The sequence below is a fragment of the Neovison vison genome, chromosome 9 (genome assembly GCF_020171115.1).
Source record: "Neovison vison isolate M4711 chromosome 9, ASM_NN_V1, whole genome shotgun sequence".
In the NCBI taxonomy this organism is placed as follows: domain Eukaryota; kingdom Metazoa; phylum Chordata; class Mammalia; order Carnivora; family Mustelidae; genus Neogale; species Neogale vison.
In genome coordinates this window covers 4,752,332-4,773,338 of record NC_058099.1, presented here as the reverse complement: position 1 = coordinate 4,773,338, position 21,007 = coordinate 4,752,332, and the positions used below count along the sequence as shown (strand labels likewise).

The following is a 21,007-nucleotide window of genomic DNA, read 5'->3' as shown; positions in this document are numbered from 1 at the left end:
GTAGGTCAGGGCGCCGTGTCCGTGCGTGCTGTGTGCACCTGCAGGGTTTCCTTTTCCCTCCTTCCCGGCCTTCAGCCGTGTCTGAGCTGACGAGCTCCTCCTTCCTTTACAGGTGCCCAGACGAGGCCTTGCCTGGAGGTCTTGGTGGAGGCGGTGGTGGGAGCGGCCACTACGCGCTGGAGCGACCAGCCCATGGCACTTCTGACGCCCCTGACGTCCCCTGTGAGAAGGCAGAGAAGGAGGCCAAGCTGGCTGTTCAGAGGGCGGGTGAACAGGGAGAGACCATGAAACAGTTTGACCTGAGCTACGGAAGTGAGTCTGTCCTCTCGCATCTTCTGAGGGAAGAGCAGCGGCCTCCGTGGGGCTGCGGGGTCTGTCCGTCGCAGAGCAGATAGGATTCCTCCCCCTCGTTGCTCCCAGCCTTGCTGATGCCTGGAGCCGCCTCACGGTGTCCCAGTTTCAAAGAGGGGGAACCGCGGCCCAGAGAGGTTGAAGGGTTTGTCCGGAGCAGAACTGGGAGTTTCTGTTTCCAGAGATTGTCTTCGTAACTGTAGTGCTCCTCAGGTCTCTGGTTTGGGATAACCAGGTGCTGAGGGGTTGCTGGGAGGGTGGAGAGAGCCCAGCGGGATTTCCATAGACCCTGCAAGCATGCTCGTCCTCAGAGGCCTGGAGCCGGCTACTGCCAGCCTCCTGAGCTCAGCCGTCCTTGGATTCCAGCAGCTGGTAGGGCGGGGTTATCCTTTCTGCTGATGAATGGAAACAACCGTCCCTTCTTGTGAAATCTGGGTTCAGATTCCATCATTGAAAACTGCGGGTCCAGCCCTGGGGAGGAGAGTGAAGTGGGCCCCATGGCGGGTGAAGGTTTCATCGAGGTCCTTACCAAGAAGCAGCGCCGCCTGCTGGAGGAAGAGAGGAGGAGGAAGGAGCAGGCCGTGCAGGTGAAGGGGGCCGGGGAGCTGGCGGGCCGGGACACACAAACCCAGAGCCAGAGGAGGAGAGTTCTGAATGAAGCCCAAGATAGAAGAGGGGAAGGGGGGGAGTACCTCCGTGGCCCCCATTGTCCTATGGGAGGAGGTGGTAGTATCCTGTTCTCCAAGAGGGTGATTTGTCCCTGATGACGATAGGATGCCGGCCTCCATCAGCCCCTCCAAGCCCACCCTCCTCCCGCTGCTCTGGCTTGTGTGGGATGAGATTTGTCACCTGGGGCATCACAAGGCTCGGGGACCCTGTCCTCAGATGCAGTCAGGGCTGTCCGCTGCGCACACAGCCTCTGCAGCCCCTTCTGGGGCGGTTCAGTTGGCAGTGCCGTTCACCTGGGGTTGAGGCATCAGGAGGCGACTATTCCAGCATCTCTGGAACAGTTTCTGGTGGGGGCAGATGGGGGCCCAGGGTGCTGTCCCTGGGAAGAAATTGTCGCTCTTTATGCTTCATGTCAAGGCTGGACACATCATCCTTTTTCTCCTCAGATGCCCGTCAAGGGGCGAGGTCTTCCCTCCCGTATTCCTCCCCGGTTTGCTAAAAAGCAAAACAACCTGTGCCTGGAGCAGAGTGACATGACCGTGCCCGGCAGTAGCCTGGGCACCGAGATTTGGGAGAGCAGCAGCCAGGGTAAGAGTTGGGCGCTTGGGCTCGACTGCTTGGCTCAGGGCTGTCCTCTGGGCCCAGGGTCCCTTCTCGGGAGCATCCTGCCTTGGGGCTGTGAATGCTCATGTGGCTTTCTGGGTTCCCTGCCTCCTCTCCAGAGCCCCAGTGTCCCATGCCATCGCAGCCCCACCCCCCCGGTGCAGCCCCTGGACAAAAGTAGCTGTTCCCTGCCCGAAATTTGGGACAGGAGCACACCCCTCCGTGTGTCCAGTGGTCTGGATGACGAGAGCCCCGTCTCTGCTAACCCTAACCCTAACCCTTCCTTCTCCCCTGTGGAAGAGCTGCAGTTGACTGCTAAGGAGGCGGAGAGGGTCCGAAGCTTGCCTGTCTGTTCTGCAAGCCGGCCCGGACCCCGACTCCGGGGGGTTCTGTCAGTTTCTCCTGATGCTCTCTCAGCAAGAGTGAAGGCACCTGATTTTTAGAAAATTTATTTCCCCGAACTTTAAAAACAAAAAATTTTCTAATTCAGTGCTCCTTTTTTGGTCTCTTCATTTTAAAATATAAAACCATTTCATTCAAGCAGGTTTTTCTTGAATGCCTACTCTGGGCAGAGCCTTACAGAGTACAGGTGAAGGAGAGAAGGGAACACATGGTGCCTGGCAGGAGAGCTTAGGGTAACTCGTCCGTTTCCCGTGTGCTCTGCGGAGTAGCCGAGGTCTCCAGAGCACAGTGACGTGACCCCAGAGCCACAGGACAGACACCCGCAGTTCTGGGTTCTGGGTATTCTTTGAGTTTGACCATATGATCTTGCTTCCAGCATGTTAGAACAACACCACTGGGGGAGAGGGGAGCCTGCCTGACTGAGCGAATTAAGCTTCTGCCTTCGGCTTAGGTCACGATCCCGAAGTTCAGGATTGGGCCATGCCAGCAGGAAGCCTGCTTTTCCCTCTGCCCCTCACCCCCCCTTTGTACTCTCTCGCACGCCCCCTCTGTCTCTCCCTCTCTCAAATAAATCAAATCTTAAAAACACACGCACCCCCCACCCACACACACACAAACCACTGGTAGAGACGTAAGCTTTGATTGGAAGTATAATGATCTTTAAGCTGTCGCTGTCCGATGATTCGGTTGCACGTGTGAGTGTTGGTTATCACACTCTGAACGTCCGCAGATGCCTGCCTGCTCATCCCTCGGAGCGGGCAGGACTCCCCCTGCTCGCGGGCTGCTCGCGGGCGGGGGCGTGTGGGTGCTGGATCTGAAAACAGCGTGTCAGGTTCTGTGGTCTGTGGCTTCTGTGGGACTCTCGGAGTGGTCCTTGAGCTGGCGGGAGTTGAGTGATCCTGGCTTGAGTCTTTGTGAGGGCTGCCGGCTTGTAGAAATGAATCCTTGGCTTAAGCGAGAGAAAGCTACGCTTCGCAGGGATGGCGGTGCAGAATCCTCCCAGATGGGGTGAGACCTGCCAGCGGGCCTGCCGAGCACCCTGTTGATGGAGGACGAGAAGCGCGTTTATGAGAGTCTGAGCTTGCTGGGAAGTTGCGTAAAGCCTGCCGCCAGCTCCCGGGGGTCCCGTCTCTCCGGCTCGCCGCTGACAGGGCAGGGCGGGCCGGTGGCGGCCTGGGTGTGTGTCGGCGGCACCCGGGCTCGTGGCTCCAGCCTCAGGCTTCCTCTGCGATGCCCTGACGCTGTGTCTTGCTCCCTCGGGCAGCCCTCCCCGTTCAGGCCCCGACCAACGACTCCTGGACAAAAGCCGCCACTGCCTTCAGCAGCGCCGAGCCCGGCTCCGCCGAGGTGAGTGACCGCCTCGCTGCTCGGGCCCCCTGCGTCCTCACCGCAGCTGCGGAGCCTGGCCCCGGGGCCGTTTCCACAGGCCCCGGCTTGGCGCTCAACTTCCTTCTTGACTTCTCATCTGTGTGAGGGCCCGCTGGGAAGGGGAGGGGGTGATGAACCCGAGAGGGTGGGCAGCCGGGGCCTCTCGGCGAGCTGGTGGCGGCGGCCGGTCTCTCTGACCTGGGTCACAAGGGCATGAGTTCGGCAGCCGTGTCCCTGGCACCCACTGTGTAGCTCGTGCTTCCAGCCGTGTCTTCAGGTGTTGGCCCCCATCGGTGGGTCAGGGTGGAGGTCGGGACAGGCGTACTCGGGGGCTGTGTCTTAGCCACGGGCTTGGTCTTGCTTCCTGGTCCCACGCTGGAGTTCGGGGGTCAGGACTCCTGACCCATTTTGTCCCTCGCACAGCAGGGTTTTAAGAGCAGCCAGGGGGACAGCGGCGTTGACCTGAGCGCGGAGTCTCGGGAGTCGTCTGCGACCTCCTCCCAGCGCAGCTCTCCGTACGGCACCCTGAAACCGGAGGACATGAGCGGGCCTGGCCTGGAGCCCAAAGCTGACGGCCACAAGGAGCAGGCTCAGAAGCAGTCCGAGCCGAAGGTACGCTGGACGTGCGTTCACGGTGGCCTGGGCCAGGGCAGGAGGGGCTGTCGCCCTTTGTCTTCTCCCCTCTTCCTGGGGCTCAGGGGCTGGGGGTTGGGGTCCTTCCAGTGTGTGTTTCTCAGCGTCCCTGGTTTTCCATCAAGGATGCAGAACAAGGGTCAGGACAGAGCAAGGAGCACAGACCAGGACCCATCGGCAATGAGCGGTCTCTGAAAAACAGAAAGGGCTCGGAGGGGGCCGACCGGCTGCAGGGGGCCGTCGTCCCGCCTGTTAATGGGGTGGAGATTCACGTGGATTCTGTGTTGCCGGTGCCACCCATTGAATTTGGAGTCAATCCAAAAGTAAGGCCGGGCTGTGTTTCCTTCCTGCCCCCCGTCCTTCTTTTTATGCTTGGAGAGAGAGGAGGGTGCTGAGATGGGGTTGTCAGTGAGAACGAGCAGGCGGGTGGGAGCTAAGAGTACTCTGGGGGACGTGTCAGTGTGCTGGACATGGCAGGCACTACTGAGCTGCCTTCTAGATCATTCTTCTGGCACCAGCCAGGTTCTCAGGCTGAGTGGACGGGTTATCTTCACTGTCTCCGTTGGGTTGCCCAGTGGGCACGGGCAGGGGGCACAGAGGGAGTGGCGGGGGGTGGCTTCTTTTCTTGGGTGCTGTCTGGTGAATGCTGCTCAGTCGATTTTTTGAGTCACTGAGACTGTGGGTCAAGTTGATGTGTGCCCCTGCTGAAAGGCGGGCCGATGATTTCAGTGGGCTCTTCGTCCTCCTCAGGACTCTGATTTCAGCTTGCCGCCTGGCTCTGCCTCTGGTCCTGCGGGGAATCCGGTCGTCAAACTTCAGGATGCCTTGGCCAGTAACGTGAGTGTGCTTCGCCCCCAAGCTCCTTTGTTCTCTGTGCTGGCAGGCCTGGAATGAAGGGAGCAAGCCTCCTGGGGGGCTGGAGGGCAGCGTGAAGCCAGAGGAGGGGACCAGTACCAGGTTTGGGGTCAGCCACCTGACCTGGGTATGAGGTGTGCCCCATTTACTAGCTGGTTGCACGACCGTGGGCAGGTTGTGTAAACGTTCCGTACCCTGGTTTTGTGATCCTAAAATGGGAAAATGTAATTCCCGAGGTCTGGTTTATTTGGCACTTCCCAATTCTCTGATCTTCCAAGTTCTGTGCTTACGTATGTGTGATGGGGCCGGGGTATTTTTATTCTGAGCAGTTTCTCACAAGCCCTGTAACAGGTTTACGGGCACTGGGCACGTGTGGGCAGGTCTGTTGAGCACATATCCGAAGAAATGTTGCAAGGACCTCTTTAGTTTTTGGGTGGGGCGGCCAAGACAGGATCTGGGATCTCTAAGCTGGGTTCCGGTGCCTCCGTGCGCCATGGGCTGAGCGCGTGGACGTGGCTCTCCATGGATTCTGCTGCGGGAGTCCGTGGTGGCAGCTATCTGGAGGAGACAGCCGTGGTCTCTGTTGCTCGCAGCCTCGTCCCAGGGTCGTGAGCACACGAGGCCCGAACTGAAGGTGCATTTTGCTGTGCTGTCGTTCTGCCTCTGTGCCTGTCGTACTCCATGGTCTCCTCCTCTCCAGGCGGGCTTGGCCCCGAGTATTCCCATCCTCCGGCGCGACCATCACATCCAGAGGGCCATCGGCCTCTCCCAGATGTCCTTCCCCACCGCGGACCTCACCCTGAAGGTAAGACCAGCACAGAGCGACGGGGTTACTGCCTGGGTGCCTTAGCTGGGGAAGAGGCCAGAGCAAGCAGCCCCGCCCGCCGTCCCGCGTCCTCTGTCTGTGCCAGACACCGCCTTCCTGGTGGTAATGCTTCCGCTCGCCTTGCTTTTCAGATGGAGTCTGCACGCAAGGCTTGGGAAAACTCCCCCAGTTTGCCGGAGCAGAGCTCTCCCAGTGGGACGGGCTCAGGCATCCAACCCCCATCGTCTGTGGGAGCCTCCAATGGGGTCAGCTACAGCTCCTTCGGTGGGGTTTCCATGCCGCCCATGCCTGTGGCCTCTGTCGCGCCTTCAGCTTCTCTTCCAGGTATGCCCGCCCGACATACACACATACCCGTCCCTGCCCGAACCAGCTCGGGTGGTCGTCCCCCTCATTCTCAAGAGAAGCTTGGATTGCTTGCATTAAGGAGTATGCAGAAGTAGGAGCTGGTGTGCAGTCGGGAGGTCACAGCTTCCCAGGCACTGCAGATAACTTGCCTGTCCTGCTTCCCTGCTCCCCTCCCCGGGGAAGCCGCCGGTGAGGGGCTCAGCCCCCTGCACTGCAGCCCCTTCGTCTGTGAGAGAACACTGGCTGTCCGCGGGTTAGCCGATGAGACCAGGTCATAGCTGGAAAGTGCTTCATGTCAGTCAAGCCCTCGATGAGTGGGGGTCTGCTTCCCCACAGTGCTGGCGTTCAGAGGGCCAGAGCGGGGTTTTGAGGGCCCAGCTGCCAGAGTCCCAGTGATGCCATTCCTATAGACCGTTTCTGACCCTCCACTGTGGGCTTGGTGCGGGGGGAGAGAAGAGCCAGGGTCCAAGACTCGGGCCATCTCTGGGGCAGTGGGGCCATTCCTGACAGTGCAGGCCAAGGGTTGGGGGCAAGGGTGGGATGGAGCCCGTTGCCGCCCTGGGCCCTGATGCCGCCATCTGCCCGTGTTCCCCAGCAGGTGAGTCCCAGTGGGCCTCCTGGAGCACCGGGCCAGCGGCACGGGGTTGAGCAGGTTCTGCATACACTCCCTCCTGCCGCCTTCCTGGGAAGGCAGGCACGCGTGAACATTCGGGAACAGTGAGGCTTGACTCAGTTCTGTCTCCTCTGGGCTTCTGTTCGCAGGCAGTCACCTGCCGCCTCTCTACCTGGACGGCCACATGTTCGCAAGTCAGCCCCGGCTGGTTCCCCAGACCATACCTCAGCAGCAGAGTTACCAGCAGGTGAGGGCGGCCAGCCAGTGGCTCCGTGGGGGACAGGGGAGCATTGACCTCCTGCGTTGACCTGTGCATTGTCTTACTTCCTCGTCCCTCCCGTGTAATGCCCAGCTCCCTGTCCGTCCTAGCAGCCAGGAAATGGTCGGTGAACGGACACAGGAGAGACAGGGGAGAGGACTGGAGCTCTGCACTCCAGACTCTCCGTTTCCCTCTTTCAGACTTCTTCCTGTGTCCTAGCTGGGGAATTAGCTGAAATGGAATTCTCTTTGGTATCCTTTGGTATCAGGTATCCTTCTGATGAAGAGAAGAAAGGCCTAGAGTCCCAGGCATGGATTCGTTAGAAAGAGGTAGTTTTAGAAATGTGCAGGCATTTGTTTTCATGCAGGATGGGCGTATTTTCTGTGCCACAAGGGGCGGAGTTCTGGAATCCTCCCTCCTGAAGCTGTGGAGCCTTCTTAAGGTCCAGCACCCTCTGGACCTCGGTGCCAGGATGGTGGCTCCCTTGGGCAGAAGCAGATTTGGGGACCGAGGAAAGAGGACTTGCCCGTCCCAACCTCTTGATAAAACATTTTAAAATATCACGCTGTTTAGATTTATAAGATGTTGATCTTCGCGTGACCAGATCGTACTGCACGCACTCTTCGTGTGCGTGTCCCGCTCACCGTTGGTTCCAAAACGCACGGCTGTCAGTACCTGTAGCTAGGATTCGTTCTCGCTGTTGTACAGAATCCACCGTAGGAACATACCAGCATTTGGGATTACGACACATTGTTTGCTTTTTCCCAAGAGCAAGGAGAGCACCGGAGGAACACAGCCCAGTGTGCATTCGGGGCAGTGTTCCTGCTGCCGCGTGGTGAGGGGGTGGGGCGCGGTGGGGGGACGGGAGCAGCAGCCCGGAGGGCCCCGTGGTTACTGCCCGGCTTCCCGTCCGCAGGCTGCCGCTGCCCCGCAGATCCCGCTTTCCCTTCACACGTCTCTGCAGGCTCCAGCCCAGCTGGGACTGAGGGGCGGGCTGCCTGCCTCCCAGGCTCAGGAGATCTTCAGCTCCTTGCAGCCCTTCAGGTGAGATGCAGCCTGGGAGGTCTGCGCCCGCGGCCTGTGGGCTCGCCCCCTTCATTGTGCGGCTGATCCACGCCTCTCTGCTTTTGGGGTGGATGGGGGGGATCACAGTCACTTTGGAGTCATCCCTAACTGCAGCAGAAGCTGCACGGGCTTGATGGTCCTCCCTGGGCTTTGGGGTTTTTTTCCACGTCATCCTACCCCTTCCCAGCCTCTCCCTGTCCTCCCTTCTTCCCGCCGGCCACCACCCTGGGTCTGTTCTTCCCGTGTGTCCGAAGTCCTGGCCTTTTTGGCATCATCCAGGTATTCCCGTGCCTTATACAGCCTGGATATGTACTCCAGTGTAGATGCTCAAACTGTGGTTTCTAGACCAGCACATCCCCGTCTAGGAGCCTGTTACAAATGCAGGTCCTCAGGCTCTGTCCCAGATCTCCTAAGTCAGAAATTCGGGATGGGGGGAGTAGTGAGGCCAGCGGTCTGGGTCTCAGCATACACGGTGTGGGGAGCGTGATGTGTGCACTTACTTGAGGTCCGCTGGCGTGCTCCCGCCTCTGACCCACCACGTGTCTGGTTTTACAGATCTCAGGTGTACATGCATCCCAGCCTGTCACCGCCCAGCACCATGATTCTCTCTGGAGGCACAGCCTTGAAGCCTCCGTACTCGGCGTTCCCAGGCATGCAGCCCTTAGAGATGGTGAAGCCCCAGTCCGGCTCCCCCTACCAGCCCATGAGTGGAAACCAAGCTCTGGTGTACGAGGGCCAGCTGGGTCAGGCTGCTGGCCTGGGCGCCTCCCAGTTGTTGGACTCCCAGCTCCCACAGGTTAGGAATTCAGTCCCTCCTGCTCAGAACGCTAGGCCGCTTTCTTTCATGACTGTTTTTCCTTTTTGTCTGCCTCTTGAGGTGTGGTCTGCTGCTTGTGACCCTTGTGACTGACTGGTCCCTGTGCCGTTAGAACTGGGGGCAGGTTCTCTGGCTGGTGGGAACGGTCCCGTCTCCTGTCTATCCCCCAGAGTGCTGCTGCTCCCACGGCCTTCTCCACCCTCCTCCTCTGGGGCTTGGAGATGGGGTGCTGTCCTTGCACACCCAGTGATGCATCTAGGCTGCTCTCCCTCCTCCTCCCCAAAACCCCAGCCCTGGAGCCTGTACTGTGCACTGCTCCACTAGCCTCCGGGGGGCTGTGGGTCCACATGATGAATCCAGTGTTCGGTTTCTCGTCTTCCCGTCCCGTGACCATCAGCAGTATGGGGCGGCTTTGAGTCTCCCCAGCACAGCTCCTAATCTAGCCGCTCGTGGTTTTGATGTCTGCATAGGTGATTGCCTGGTCTCTGTTCCACAGTCCCCTTGCCAGCTGTGGTCCGCTGTGCTCACGGTCCGTCTGAGCTGGTCAGTGCCGGAAGCTGTCCCTCTTTTGTCCTCTCAGGCTTCAGGGTCCTGCCAGTCACCAGCTCTGCTCTTTTAGCTCTCCCCGTCCGGCGACCCAGGCTCTGGCCACCTGTTTACCACGGGCCCCAGTGGGTTCACGTCCTTCCCTCCCCAGCTTAGCAGAGCTGTACCATTGCTTTTGCCCTCAGCCCTCCTCTGTGTCGTCATCTTGGTAAAGTCCGGTCCTGTGTCTGCACGGCCGTCTGCGCCCGCGGGAAAAACCAGACCTGCTTGGGCTACGCACAGCCACGCACCGACAGCCACCTTCGGGAGCACCCATGTCCCTGCCCCTGGCCTGTCAGTCCCCTGCCCCCACTGCGGGTTTCAGACTGCGACTTTCTCCTCCCCGCCTTCCGCCTGTCACCATGTGGCATCTGGCTTCCTGTGTCACTGGAGAAATACAAGCAGTGACAAAAGGAGATCTTGTACAGAGTGCCCCCTGCTAGGTCTCCTGGCCCAGGGGGGGCCTGGTGGTGCCTGGGCGAGGCCCTTCAGCCAGGCTCCTGCTCCTTCCCTCAGGCGCTGTGGGGGCTGTGGGGCCTCGCTCTGGAGGAAGAGCCTCCTGTTCACACGCAGCCAACCCTATTATTCCCCTTATCCCCTCCTTAAAGAGACAAAACCCCATAAAACTTTCTCTTAGGACACCGTCAGCTCCTGATGGTGGTTTTTTTCCTTTCAACCCCCCACCCCCTGCACCGGCACCGTGTTCGCAGGCAGTGTTCCTTCTGGAACCCTCTTCCTCACCTCTGTGCTCTGCAGGTTCCCTGTGCACCCTGGGCTCTGCCCTCCAGTCTCTGTTCTGCCCCGTGGCTCTAAGTCCCAGCAACATGGGTCTTCCCAGGCCCACCGGGTGTATGTTTTCCAGCCCGCGGGCTGCCTGTCCCTTCTGCTCTGGCGTCCTACGCGTCTCAGACATAATAGCGAAGGCATTCAAAGCCAAAGCCTGATTTTCGCCCCGTCATTATGGCTGTCTTGTCCATGTAGGCTGCCGCTTGCCCTCATGCCCTCTCTGATCCTTCAGGTGCTCTTGGCTCTACCTTTGGAAATTACCAGAATCCAGCCATTTCTTGGGCCCAAACGTTTGTTCTCAACACAGCAGCCAGGGGGCCCGTGAAACACAAGTGTAGCCACACCACCCTTAGCTGGCGCTCCAGCAGCGTGGCGCCGGCCTCCTGTTCGTCCTGCAGCCTGTCGTTGCAAGGAGGAGCGGGGGTCTAGAGACTCTGGCGGCCACCGTCTCCGTGATGCAGTTCCAATAGATCCTTCTGATCCCCACCGTGGACTCAATGCAGGGGGATGAAGAGGAAAGTGACTGAGAGACAACAAGTGGCCTCCCTGCCCCGTCCAGAGTCTCCAGGCTCCCCTCCCTGTCACGGCGCGGTGCTGGACTTGACAAGGGTCTCGCAGAGCTCGTTGTCCCCCCGCCCCCACCCCCTGCCCCATGCACCTTCTGCTGTCATAGTAGCCCTCAGAAGCCTCCAAGAGTCTCCAGTTCCAGGAACCCTGAACCCCAGAACCCAGCTGAGTTTTCCATCACCTTTAGAGGCAAAACAGTTAAAGGGGTTTTGCCTTTTTCTGCCTTCTAAAGGGGTACATAGATGTATGTCCATACGGTATCTCTTCTCAACACAGCAGCCGGGATGCCAGGTACATTTGCTTTCCGGGCTTTGCTGGCCATTCCTTCCTAAGAAGCCCTCCTGCCCCTAGGCACAGGGGTTTGCTGCCTGCAGTCCCCACGCTGGGTCCGCATCCAGTGTGGCCCTGTCCTCGCTGTACCCTGGGTCTGACCGTGTCCTCGTGCTTGCCCCGATGCATATAATGTGCACTCGGTAAGCCTTTGCTGGTTGGAAGCAGTGAAGTCTGGGGTGCACGTGGCCCTGTGCAGTCCCAGAGAGGAGCCTCTCACATCCCATGCCCCCCCAGGAACACCTCCCAGCGTGGCACCTGCTGTCTCTGGCAGGCGCGGTCCTGAGCCTGTCTTCTCCACCTCCCTGTTTCTAGCGGTCACACTTGCCTTCGAGGCTGTGCCCTAGCAGAAATCCCGAACCTGTCTTACCGTGCACAGGCTGTGCTTTAATTCCGTGGAAATGAGAACCTGATGTGTAACGCATGTTTGCTCTCGGGGTCACATGTAAACCGTAGTTTGTGGCTTCCTCCCCAACATCCATTCTTCGTCTTGATTACCCCTGTTCTCTAGCAGCTGACGATGCCGCTGCCGGGCTCCCAGCTCCCCCTGCCACGGTACGGCTCTGGGCAGCAGCCCCTGATTCTGCCGCAGTCCATCCAGCTGCCCCAGGGGCAGAGCCTCTCTGTCGGGGCCCCCCGAAGAATCCTTCCACCTGGCTCCCAGCCTTCGGTCCTTAACACCAGCAGAGAGGTAAGGAGGACTCCATCCCACTCTGTCCTGGGGAGAATCGTTGCTAGCTAGTCAGGAAGCATTCTGGGGGCAGGAAGTGCCAGAGGTCAGGGTGCGAGCTCTTGGCCTCACCAGACCACTGGTTTCCTGCTCATGGTCAAGTCCTCTAGGAACCCCATGGCGGGGCCCCCTTGGTTCCTTGTAAGCAAGGGACATGAGCCAAGACTCGGAGCTGACGTGCCAGGGGAGTTGCGCTGGGGCGTCTCAGAGACTGGTCCCAGACGTCCCCACCGACCTTGTCTAGGACTGGGCTCCAGGCTCTGCTGATGGGCATTCTGGTGGTGCACAGTCCTTTCTGGCCACCCTACTGTAAGAGAATAAAAACAGGACAGTTCTTGGTTCTAAGAAGAAGCCTCTTGAACCCAGACTGGGGGGTGGTGGGGAGTACGGATTCCTTTAGACAATCCCTCTCTCCCCCGGGAATTCTCATCGGCTCTGCACGGGTGAGGGCCGGGCATCTCTGGGGCCTTCAAACGATTGCTCATTCCTTCTTGATGCCTTTAGTCCTCTCAGATGGAGATGAAGGGCTTCCACTTTGCCGACAGTAAACAGAATGTTCCTTCCGGAGGCTCCGTGGCGTCACCGCAGACTTACAGGTAAAGAAATGCCCTGGGGGTCGGATGCTGCGTCCCGGAGTCCTTGGTCTGGACGGGACTGAGTGGTTCAGTAGAGTCCTAGGCGCCCGGGGAGAGCTGTGGAAGGGCGTTGAGGCTCTTTCCCCTTTGAGGCCCCGCGTCTCCTTGACGTTCAGTGCTGGGACACACGCATGTTGTAGGCAGCCATGGGGAAGTCGGGAACTGGCGGAGTGGTTTTGCTTTTAGTCATCATGATAAAATGCTCTGGATTGGTAGAGCTTTCTGGAAAGGTAGGAAAAGGAACGTCTGACGTTTTAATAGTGTAAAGCCTGGCCTGACTATTCACAGCTTTCTCACGAGGTTTTCCAAAGGATTCACTGGCTAGGAAAGTGTGCTCCCTGGAAGGTGAGGAGACTTTCCTTTCCCGGGGCTGCGTGTTCCCTGCACTGGCCCCCTGGCCCCGCCAGGGCCTGTGGCTGCTGGCCTTGCAGGGCCGTCTGTGCCTCTCACAGCACGGACTGGCCCCTTCTCTCTGCGTCCTCGATCTCGGTCTCTGCCTCCAGTAACTGCCCCGGGCCTTCAGCTGGGGGTGGCTTTGGGTGAGCCTGGTGTTGACTTACTGATCATGCTAGAAAGTCAAAGAACCTCTGCTTCCGCTGAGCTGTTGAGCCCTGAGGAGGAGTGTGCCGGGAGAGGGCACGCTCGGCCAGGGGTCGCAGGTGGGCGAAGTCGGCTCTGTTGTACGCGGGAGAGGCCTGGTGCGTCCTCCTGCTTGTGAGCGGGTGGAACAGACGTGCAGGACTTGCAGCGCTCTGTGGGAGGTTAGCAGCAGGGCGCCAGGGCGCCCCGAGGTCCGTCTGTTGGTGCACAGCCGCCCTCCAGTTGGGGAGCACTAACGCAGATCAGAGCACCATCTCGTCTTCCTGCCGCGGACGCGGTGCCGCTTTGCTCTTGGAGAGTCAAGGCCGCACCCTTGTCCGCTCCCCCCCCACCGTCCGGCCCCTCCTCCCACGCTCCACCTGCATTGCCAGAGAAAGGCATCTGTGGGACCTTGGCCCATTCCGTCGTCTTTTCTGTTCTTACGTCACCCTCTTGGCTTCATTTATTTTTGTTTTTTGGTTTGTTTTGTGTTCCATCTTTTTGACATAAACCAAAACAACAGAATTTAGGAAAACCACGGACAGACAGCAACACAGAACGATGAGTATAATCTCGAGTGAGGAAGGCAGCTCCGTGGATAAGCAGATGCCGCCTTCCCCCTGCCGCTGTGGGTGGCACTGAGCAGCTTCGGGTCCCAGGGGCAAACCCAGGCTCACAGAGCAAGACCCGCCCGTGTCTGCTTAGCGTAGGAGAACAGCATCAGGCCCTTTGGAGAACATGTAGAAGGTAGAAGTGCTCCCAAATGGCCTTTGTTTTGTCAGTGCTGTAGCGGGATAGGGAAAACTAGTGTTTTATAGACTGGTGTTTTCCACGTTTTCTGGAAACGGGGCTTCTGAGGCATGCCCTGCCAAAGAAGGGTTCCCTGGTCAGACACCTGGGGCTCATGGTCCTCGGCACAGGGTCTGAGCGCCCCTGCTGTCAAGGGTCCTGATGAACTCTGTTGTGCACAGCACTTGTCGGGACTCTGAGCCCTAGTCAGCATCCAGGAGAACAGGTTGTCCGGTCAACGGAACACATTCAGAAAGATGTTCCAAAAGATTTTTGTTGCTTTTGGTTTCTCTTTCCACTCACCGCACCCCCACCCCCACCCCCACACATATACACATACACACTGCCTAAAAGAGTGAAAAGTAGGAATAAACTTGGCCCCATTCTGAAATCAGCTTCAGAGACCATTTGGGTCACAGAATGCTGTTGGTCCAGACCCTGAGAGACGGTCAGTGGCCATCTACCTGTCCGGTCAGTGCTGCCCGCAGCTGGGGCCTCGGCCCCCGTGCCCTCAGCCCCCGCACCCTTGGGTGCGTCTCTGCGAGCTGCTCTGGCACCCTCTGCCTCTGGCTGGCTGAGGTCTTGGCTTTCCTCCGTCTGAGAGGGCGCTGCCCGAGCCAGGGCTGTGCCACATGCTAGGCTTGACTCGGTTTCTCTGGCGACGCGTGTGTTCTCACCCCCTGCCTTTGGTTTTTTCAGGCCTAGCTCTGCTAGCCCCAGTGGGAAGCCCTCTGGATCAGCAGTTAACATGGGCTCTGTGCAGGGACACTACGTTCAACAGGTAGAAGATGGCTTTGCAGACCCTCCAGCCCTGGACACTTAGGCCCGTCTCCAAGCGCCAAAAGAGAAGGGACTGTCCAACCATTTGAGTGCTCCTCTTAAAAAGAGAGACGAGCCCTAGCACTTAGAGCGTGGCGCCGGGAGCCGGCAGCCCGAGTCCCTCCTGGCGAAGGCATTTCTCCTCTTGATGGGCGTCTGGATCCTTCCTTGTCCTGCAGAGAAGGGAGGATGCGGATTCCTCTGAGGAGGTGGCGCCAGAAGGTGGACCTCCCTCCGTAGCAATTTGGGTTGTGAAGGCGCGGGGACTCGGTTAGGTGTGTGGGTCAGCTCTAGAAGCCGTGCGTGTGTGCGTGCGTGTGTTAGCTCTAGTAAGTGCTGTGTCTCGTCTGTGTCTTGGCTGGGTGGGAGTACCAGTGGAATGAGGCTTTCCCATTTTGTAACAGAAGGGGTTTCTCGGTGTCTTTGCCTTCAGGCACTGTTCTCAGCCGCTGCTCTAAAATGCGATGGGGTCCTGAGCTCACACCCGTCAGACGTGGCTTTTTAATAAAACCGCATTCCTGGCTGATGGAGGCGGAAGTTTGATCGCTCATTTCACTCCTCCTAACTTGGTTCCCTGGAGGGTTGTTCCTTGAATTGCTTGGACTGAGCTGCTAAAGCTTTCTTGCAGAGGTCACACCCTGGTGGGGGGCAGAGTCGGGGCTGGCCACAGAGCTGCAGGTTCATGGACCCCAATGGGAATCTCCAGGCCAAACGAGGGTCCAGGGGAGATGTTTCCAGAGAGCAGGAGTTGGGGGGGGTTGTTGAAGACCAGGGAGGACCAAGTCCACGGGGTGGCCCCGTGCCCCTCTGCAGGCATTCGGGAGTTCAACTCGGTGCGGTGCACTTGGATCTGCTCAAGGGCTTTTTACCCTCGGGGCACAGGATGCACTGATTTGAGAAGGTCCTTCCAGGTCAGCCTTGGATGTGTGCCTGCTGCACAGGCCCATGGCCATTGCAGAATGGTTCCCAGAGGACCCGGCACCGTCTTGCCTCCCTGAATCATTGCCCTCAGCACTGTTGGGAGGGGAGAGAGCAGTGTCCGCCCGTGTCCTTCCAAGTCTGGTCCTTCCACCAAAGGAATGGGCTTCTTAGGGTAGCTTTTTTTCTGTGATTCAGAAGCAGGCAGGGGCCAGTGGGAGTTATGTATCCAGACAGATGTTTCTGCATAAGGGTAACTGTCTTTGTCCCTGTTCATCTGTCCAAAGGCCAAACAACGAGTGGACGAAAAACCCAGCCTGGGAAGCGTGAAACTGCAGGAGGCCCCCTCAGCCGCCTCCCAGATGAAGCGAACCGGAGCAATCAAGCCTCGGCCGGTCAAAGTGGAGGAGAGCAAGGCCTGAAGGTGCTTGGCCACGCCTCGCCCCCACCTCGAGGACAGGGCCTCCGCTCGGCCTGGACACAGCCAGACTCACAGACATCTCGGACACCTCGCCAGATCCACCGTCCAACCACCTGGCCCAGACTGAGAGACCTCCCTTCCCTTCTCCACTCCCGAAAGCTCTGTGTCCAGCCAGCTTGCCCCTGTGGATGTGTGGCATTGACCTGCTCGCTTTACTACGAAGCAAACAAGCAAGCAAACGACCCCGTCCCCATGTCGTCCCCGCCTCCTGTCCACAGTGACCGTGGAGTGACTCGAGCCTTTGTGCAGTGCAGATGACCCCGTCCCTCCCCCTCCCTCCCTGCCCCCCCCCGCACCCCCAGCCCCAGGCGTAGTGGTTTGGCAGCAGGGCTGTTTTAGTTCGAGGCTTTTTGTTTTAAAAAGCAGCTACGTTTTTACAAAGGAGAAAGGAAAAGAAACCAGAAACCGAAGCTATGTGTGCATAGCTGAACTTTTATACGCTCGCCATCCTTTCCCCTCCTCCGACCCAGTACCGCACTCCCGCTCTCCCCGGGGCTGCCGCGGGGCTGTGCCTGGGATTCCTTAACACAGGACTTTCGGGCAGACGTGCCCCCGCCCCCCGCACTCCCTCAGCGGGTTAACCGGTACCGGTGCTCGCAGCAACCGTGGGGGGCACGCCGGCGGGCAGCTCCGTGTTCGGGGCAGCGCGGGAGAGGGGCGGGTTAGGCTGGTGTTTTGGGGGGGGGGTCCGGCCCCTGGCCCGATGGTCGGTCGCTGGAGCTTCGGGGCAGCCCAGTGAAGCCGGTCGCATTTTTGGTGTAATCGTGACACGCGGTTTCTGTCCCGGACTCTTCTAAAGCCAGTGGACATGCGAGCACGGGGCAGCTGAGGTAAATCCCGGAGATGCAGAGTCACTGGTGTTTCCCGGGGCGGTCATCGGACCCGCACGCCCTTCCTGGAAGCCTTCCATAACACGCCCTCCTCCTTTCCTCCTGAGCCTGTCTCTTTTCTTGTCTGGGTCCTCCTGTCCCACCACCTTTCCCATAGCTGGCCCCTGGAAGCCGCGAGGCTCCCTCACGAGGGGACAGGGCCGCGTGGCCGGCCACCTGCTGGGGTCTGTGGCCCACAAGGCTGCTGCGCGAGCTTTTTCCTCCTTGGCCCGGCTCCCACCTGCACACCCGGGTGCTGGGGGCACAGTGGCCTGAGTTGGGCCGTGGGCAGCCGTCCTGCCGGACAGCTGGGGCGGGCTCCAAGGGGAGGGTGGGTTGCGGGTCTGACCCTTCTTCCACCGCAGCCAGGGGCAGCCTCGGGGAAAAAGCGTGTAGGGCCGCTGCCAGCAGGATGTTTGTGTGAGCCATCTCATGCTGGGTTTTTGTTCTTTCTTTTTTAAAATAAGACCTAGAAGGAAATCATCCCCGATTTTGTCATTCCAAGGAGAGGGGAAAGGAAATATCAAGTTTTATACATGCTCTTCAGGGTAACTAACTGGCCAGCCACGTTCCTCCATGACAGGGAGGAGGACCTGGCTCAGGACGAGCAGGAGGTGAGCGGCGATGAGCCCCTCAGAGTCCAGGCTCGGGTCACCGCTGCTGTGTGACGCCCCATGGCCCTAAGTGTTGTGTCCAGCCTACAATCCGGTAGGGAGCAGCGCCTCGGGGCCCTTTGCTGCTTTAAGGACTCGGGGTGCGTCCCGCCAGCGAGAGGGTGGGTTGACGCGAGGGTCCTCCGGACAGGGCCAGCGTTCTTGGAAGACGCTCTCGCGCTTCCTGACAGCTTTGTGTTGCCCTTCCCGCCTCTGCCCTCAGACCGAGCTTCCGCCAGCTGGCCATCTCCATGCCTGAATCTTGATTCTGGGGTCCCTTCTCCGAAGGCTGCTCGCTTGACGAGTTGCCCGCTCTCTCCTGCCCCGTGTGCTCATCTGCTTTCTCTTCCCTGCCAGTGTGTGACCGCTGTCCCTGTGACCGGCTGCCCTGCCACCGCTCCCCTCTGCTGCCACCTGCCTCCCCTGTCCGGCTGCCCCATGGGAGCCACACACATTCCCTGCTGCGCGCACACTCAGAAACACGGCCAGGCCCGCACACCTAGTAGCGGTGCATGTTGTATGTCAGAAGGAAGGAAAAGGTTTTCTCACTTTGCATTCCGGCAGAGCAGCCCTGGATGCTGTTGGAAACATAAGGTGTACCCTTCAGGTGGACCTGCCCTCAGCAAGACAGTGCTTCCTGTTTGAGAAAAAAATAAAAACAAAAGGTCACCTGTTCGCCAGCCCTTTCCTCTACCCTTGTATTTTCTCTCCTCCCCCTCCCCAATAAAAACAGAAAACACTAGAATTTATTTATATGTATTGATGTTGTAGGTCTAGGTGAAAAAAAGTAAATGTTTCACTGCTCTATTTATATATAATGTCTGAGTTATTCCATGCAGGAAAGGCCAGGAAATTGCATGTGAAGGTCAGTGCGTTCACCACCTCCGTGTGCCGGAGCTGCGGTCTCTTTCCCACTAAGATACAGATTCTAAATTGGGCTTGGGGCAGAGGGCAGGGCTGAGGCCTGCCTGACCTCCCCACCCCACCCCGGTCCCTTCCTCGGTCTGATTAAATGCGGTGTTTAGTGCAGATAGGTTTTAAGGTGCAATATCTCTTCTTTTCATTTGGTTTTAGAACCAAGCTCAAGGTAATAGGGCTTAGGGTCTTACTTTGGTTTCAGAACCCCGTCCTCAGCGCATACTCATGCAGAGGCTTCTGCCAGGATGCTACGGGGCCTTTGGTGGGAACAGGTGAAGACCAGCACTTTCCTTTCTGGGCCTTCTGAGATGGGGGCAGGGGGCAGTCAGAGACCGCTCACTGCACCTTTGCTGCCTCCTGATGCTGGCAGCTTGGCCCTGGCCATCACTGATGGTGCAACCCATTGCTTGGCAACCAGTGACCCCCGCAATAGTGTCCCTGCAGTGTCAATTACTCAGTGGGGGAAGTCCTGGAGTGTGGGGTCAAGTGTCCAAGAGGCATTACCCCCCCCCACACACACACACACCCACCGCCAGAAACTTCTCTGCCAGTTATATTCGGTCTCATTTTCTTTACTATTGCTTCCCCCTTTTTAATCCACACCATTACTATTTTCAGACTTGGAATGCATACACTTCTGGCTCTGGGTTCCTTATGAGGGAAACCAGAGGATGATTTAGACATTCAGAAATCGGTTGAGTTCCAAAGCTGTGGCCGTTCCAGCCACCTCTGGGGATATTGAGGAATCTAGTGAAATACTGACCTCGGGTCCCCCCAGCTATGCCCTTGCCCTCCTGTCTTCTGGATCTGCCCTCTGGATGGGTGATGAGGTTTGTGACTGACGCTCAGAGCCAAGGAGGCTGAGGATGTGCCCGTGGGTGCACAGCTGTGGTCAGAAATGGCCCACTGAGGCAGTGTGTGGTAGACTGGTACAGCCCCTCCCTCCCAGCTGTTCAGTTCCTTTCCACCAAGTAGCTGCATGTTGCCTCTCCAGTCTGTATTTGTCCCTTTTCACTGCTTGCAGAGCAAGCCTGGGTTAGGTCTGTGGAAAATGGCCTTTGACAACCAAAGACACCAGTGAGTGCTGTGTCGTGTTCTGTGCTGAATGGGAAATGCAGACTTCCAGAAAACGAGCTCTTCCTGCTTGAAAATGTGAGATGGACCCAAGAGATCACCTGGGACAGGGTGTTAAAGTGTTGGGGCCAGGCACTGCCCCCTAGCCATGCCCTCTGTCAGGACCACCAGTGCATACTTGGCTAGTGGTCTTCCAGGCGCATCTGACCTTGCCGTTCGCCATTTCCCCACCCTGGCTGCGTGGCAGTGTCCCTAGGACCCTGTCTTCAGCATGTTATGAAGCCTTAGAGTGGAAATTTCTATGAAGGCTCTGTGTGGGTGACTTTCTTCCATTGTTTAAAGGGGATTCTGTACTCTAAGCTTTTGACCTCATGCCTTGCATAGTAAAAGGGTTTTGGGTTTTTGGTTCTTGAGGGTGGTTTTGTTTTTGTTCCCTTTTGCTTTTAGTTTGGCCTTTCCTCTTTGTCTTTTCATGTAGACCAGATATTTGAAAGGGCAGACGATGGCTAAAGGTGTATTGCTTGTTTATATATTTTTTGGTAAGCTTTTGCCTTGATGGGAAATGGAATCATGGATTCAGCAGGCCATGGTGGCTCACTCACCCTTTGCCCTTCCCTCCGGATCACTACCTATTGTTTCTCCTTTCAAATATGTGATTGTACTAGCTCTTTCCATATGAAAGAATTCTCCTTATTTAAATAAAAAATTAAAAAAAAAAAAAAAGAAAAAGAAAAAGCCCTAAAACTGAACATGCTTTCTCAGGCTGTGTGTCCCTCGATTTTCTGTTGTCATTTGAGGAGAGAGAGGGAAGGGTTTTTAGGGACATCTTATGTGGAAATCGGGAGTGACTTGGCTGAAATGCTTTAAAGCACGGTGGGGGAGAGAAGGGATTAAAACCTATAGATAAGGGTTAATATTCCAAATGGGTGAACGTTAGTGCCCATCCTTGCCCCTGGTGGGTGATATCAGGGTGTGCAGGACATCTGCCTGCCCTTTGCCCTCTCCCTACTTCCCCCTAATATTGGACATGTCAGAGGAGAAAGCATCTGATTTGTTATGGTTTATTTTTTTAATTTTTAAGTAAGCGTCTGACCCCAAGATCAAGCGTTGCCTGCTTTACCAACTGAGCCAGCCAGGCTCAGTTGTGTGAGCCATTTTATGCTTTGTCGTGGTTTTTGTTTGCTTTTGCCACTTCTTAGTGACCCTTATCTTTTGGATAAGGAGAGGCTTATGCTGCACTTTGGTAGGAAAGAGGAATGCTCCAGTCGTGGGGAAGTGAGAGATCAAGCGCTTGGGTTTGAGTCCCAGCAGTGGATGTCGGGTCTGCCCCCAACCACCCCAGCTGCATGACTTGGAAGAACACTTCACCCCCTGGAGTCCCAACTGTAAAATGCCGATTTAACAGTACCTAACCTCCTGGGGTAGTGTGGACTCAAAGAGGTCATGGGCACCAGTTAAGAATGTAGGA

At 57.7% G+C, this 21,007-nt stretch overlaps 1 protein-coding gene and 2 non-coding genes across 13 annotated transcripts in view; all 3 read left to right on the top strand.

Moving 5' to 3' along the window:
- PRRC2B (proline rich coiled-coil 2B) overlaps nucleotides 1-20,288 on the top strand; it is a 91,449-nt gene extending 71,161 nt beyond the window's left edge. For 3 of the 11 annotated variants that reach the window (XM_044264649.1, XM_044264650.1, XM_044264651.1), the window contains exons 17-32: nucleotides 113-312; nucleotides 793-938; nucleotides 1,467-1,608; nucleotides 3,290-3,372; nucleotides 3,817-4,005; nucleotides 4,152-4,349; nucleotides 4,777-4,863; nucleotides 5,582-5,686; nucleotides 5,839-6,031; nucleotides 6,815-6,912; nucleotides 7,841-7,968; nucleotides 8,545-8,785; nucleotides 11,586-11,765; nucleotides 12,309-12,400; nucleotides 14,507-14,588; nucleotides 15,832-20,288. In XM_044264649.1, the coding sequence (XP_044120584.1) occupies nucleotides 113-312; nucleotides 793-938; nucleotides 1,467-1,608; nucleotides 3,290-3,372; nucleotides 3,817-4,005; nucleotides 4,152-4,349; nucleotides 4,777-4,863; nucleotides 5,582-5,686; nucleotides 5,839-6,031; nucleotides 6,815-6,912; nucleotides 7,841-7,968; nucleotides 8,545-8,785; nucleotides 11,586-11,765; nucleotides 12,309-12,400; nucleotides 14,507-14,588; nucleotides 15,832-15,966 (2,299 nt within the window). In that variant the 3' untranslated portion in view covers nucleotides 15,967-20,288. Of the gene's footprint in view, nucleotides 1-112; nucleotides 313-792; nucleotides 939-1,466; nucleotides 1,609-3,289; nucleotides 3,373-3,816; nucleotides 4,006-4,151; nucleotides 4,350-4,776; nucleotides 4,864-5,581; nucleotides 5,687-5,838; nucleotides 6,032-6,814; nucleotides 6,913-7,192; nucleotides 7,254-7,840; nucleotides 7,969-8,544; nucleotides 8,786-11,585; nucleotides 11,766-12,308; nucleotides 12,401-14,506; nucleotides 14,589-15,831 lie in introns of those variants that run through there. The other 8 variants (XM_044264660.1, XM_044264656.1, XM_044264654.1 and 5 more) reach the window with 7 other exon arrangements.
- On the top strand, nucleotides 6,440-6,502 carry LOC122917911. The gene has a single exon (XR_006386525.1). It is a non-coding gene; the product is annotated as a small nucleolar RNA SNORD62 (small nucleolar RNA).
- Nucleotides 10,625-10,708, top strand: LOC122917910. The gene has a single exon (XR_006386524.1). It is a non-coding gene; the product is annotated as a small nucleolar RNA SNORD62 (small nucleolar RNA).
- Nucleotides 20,289-21,007: the final 719 nt, after the last annotated feature.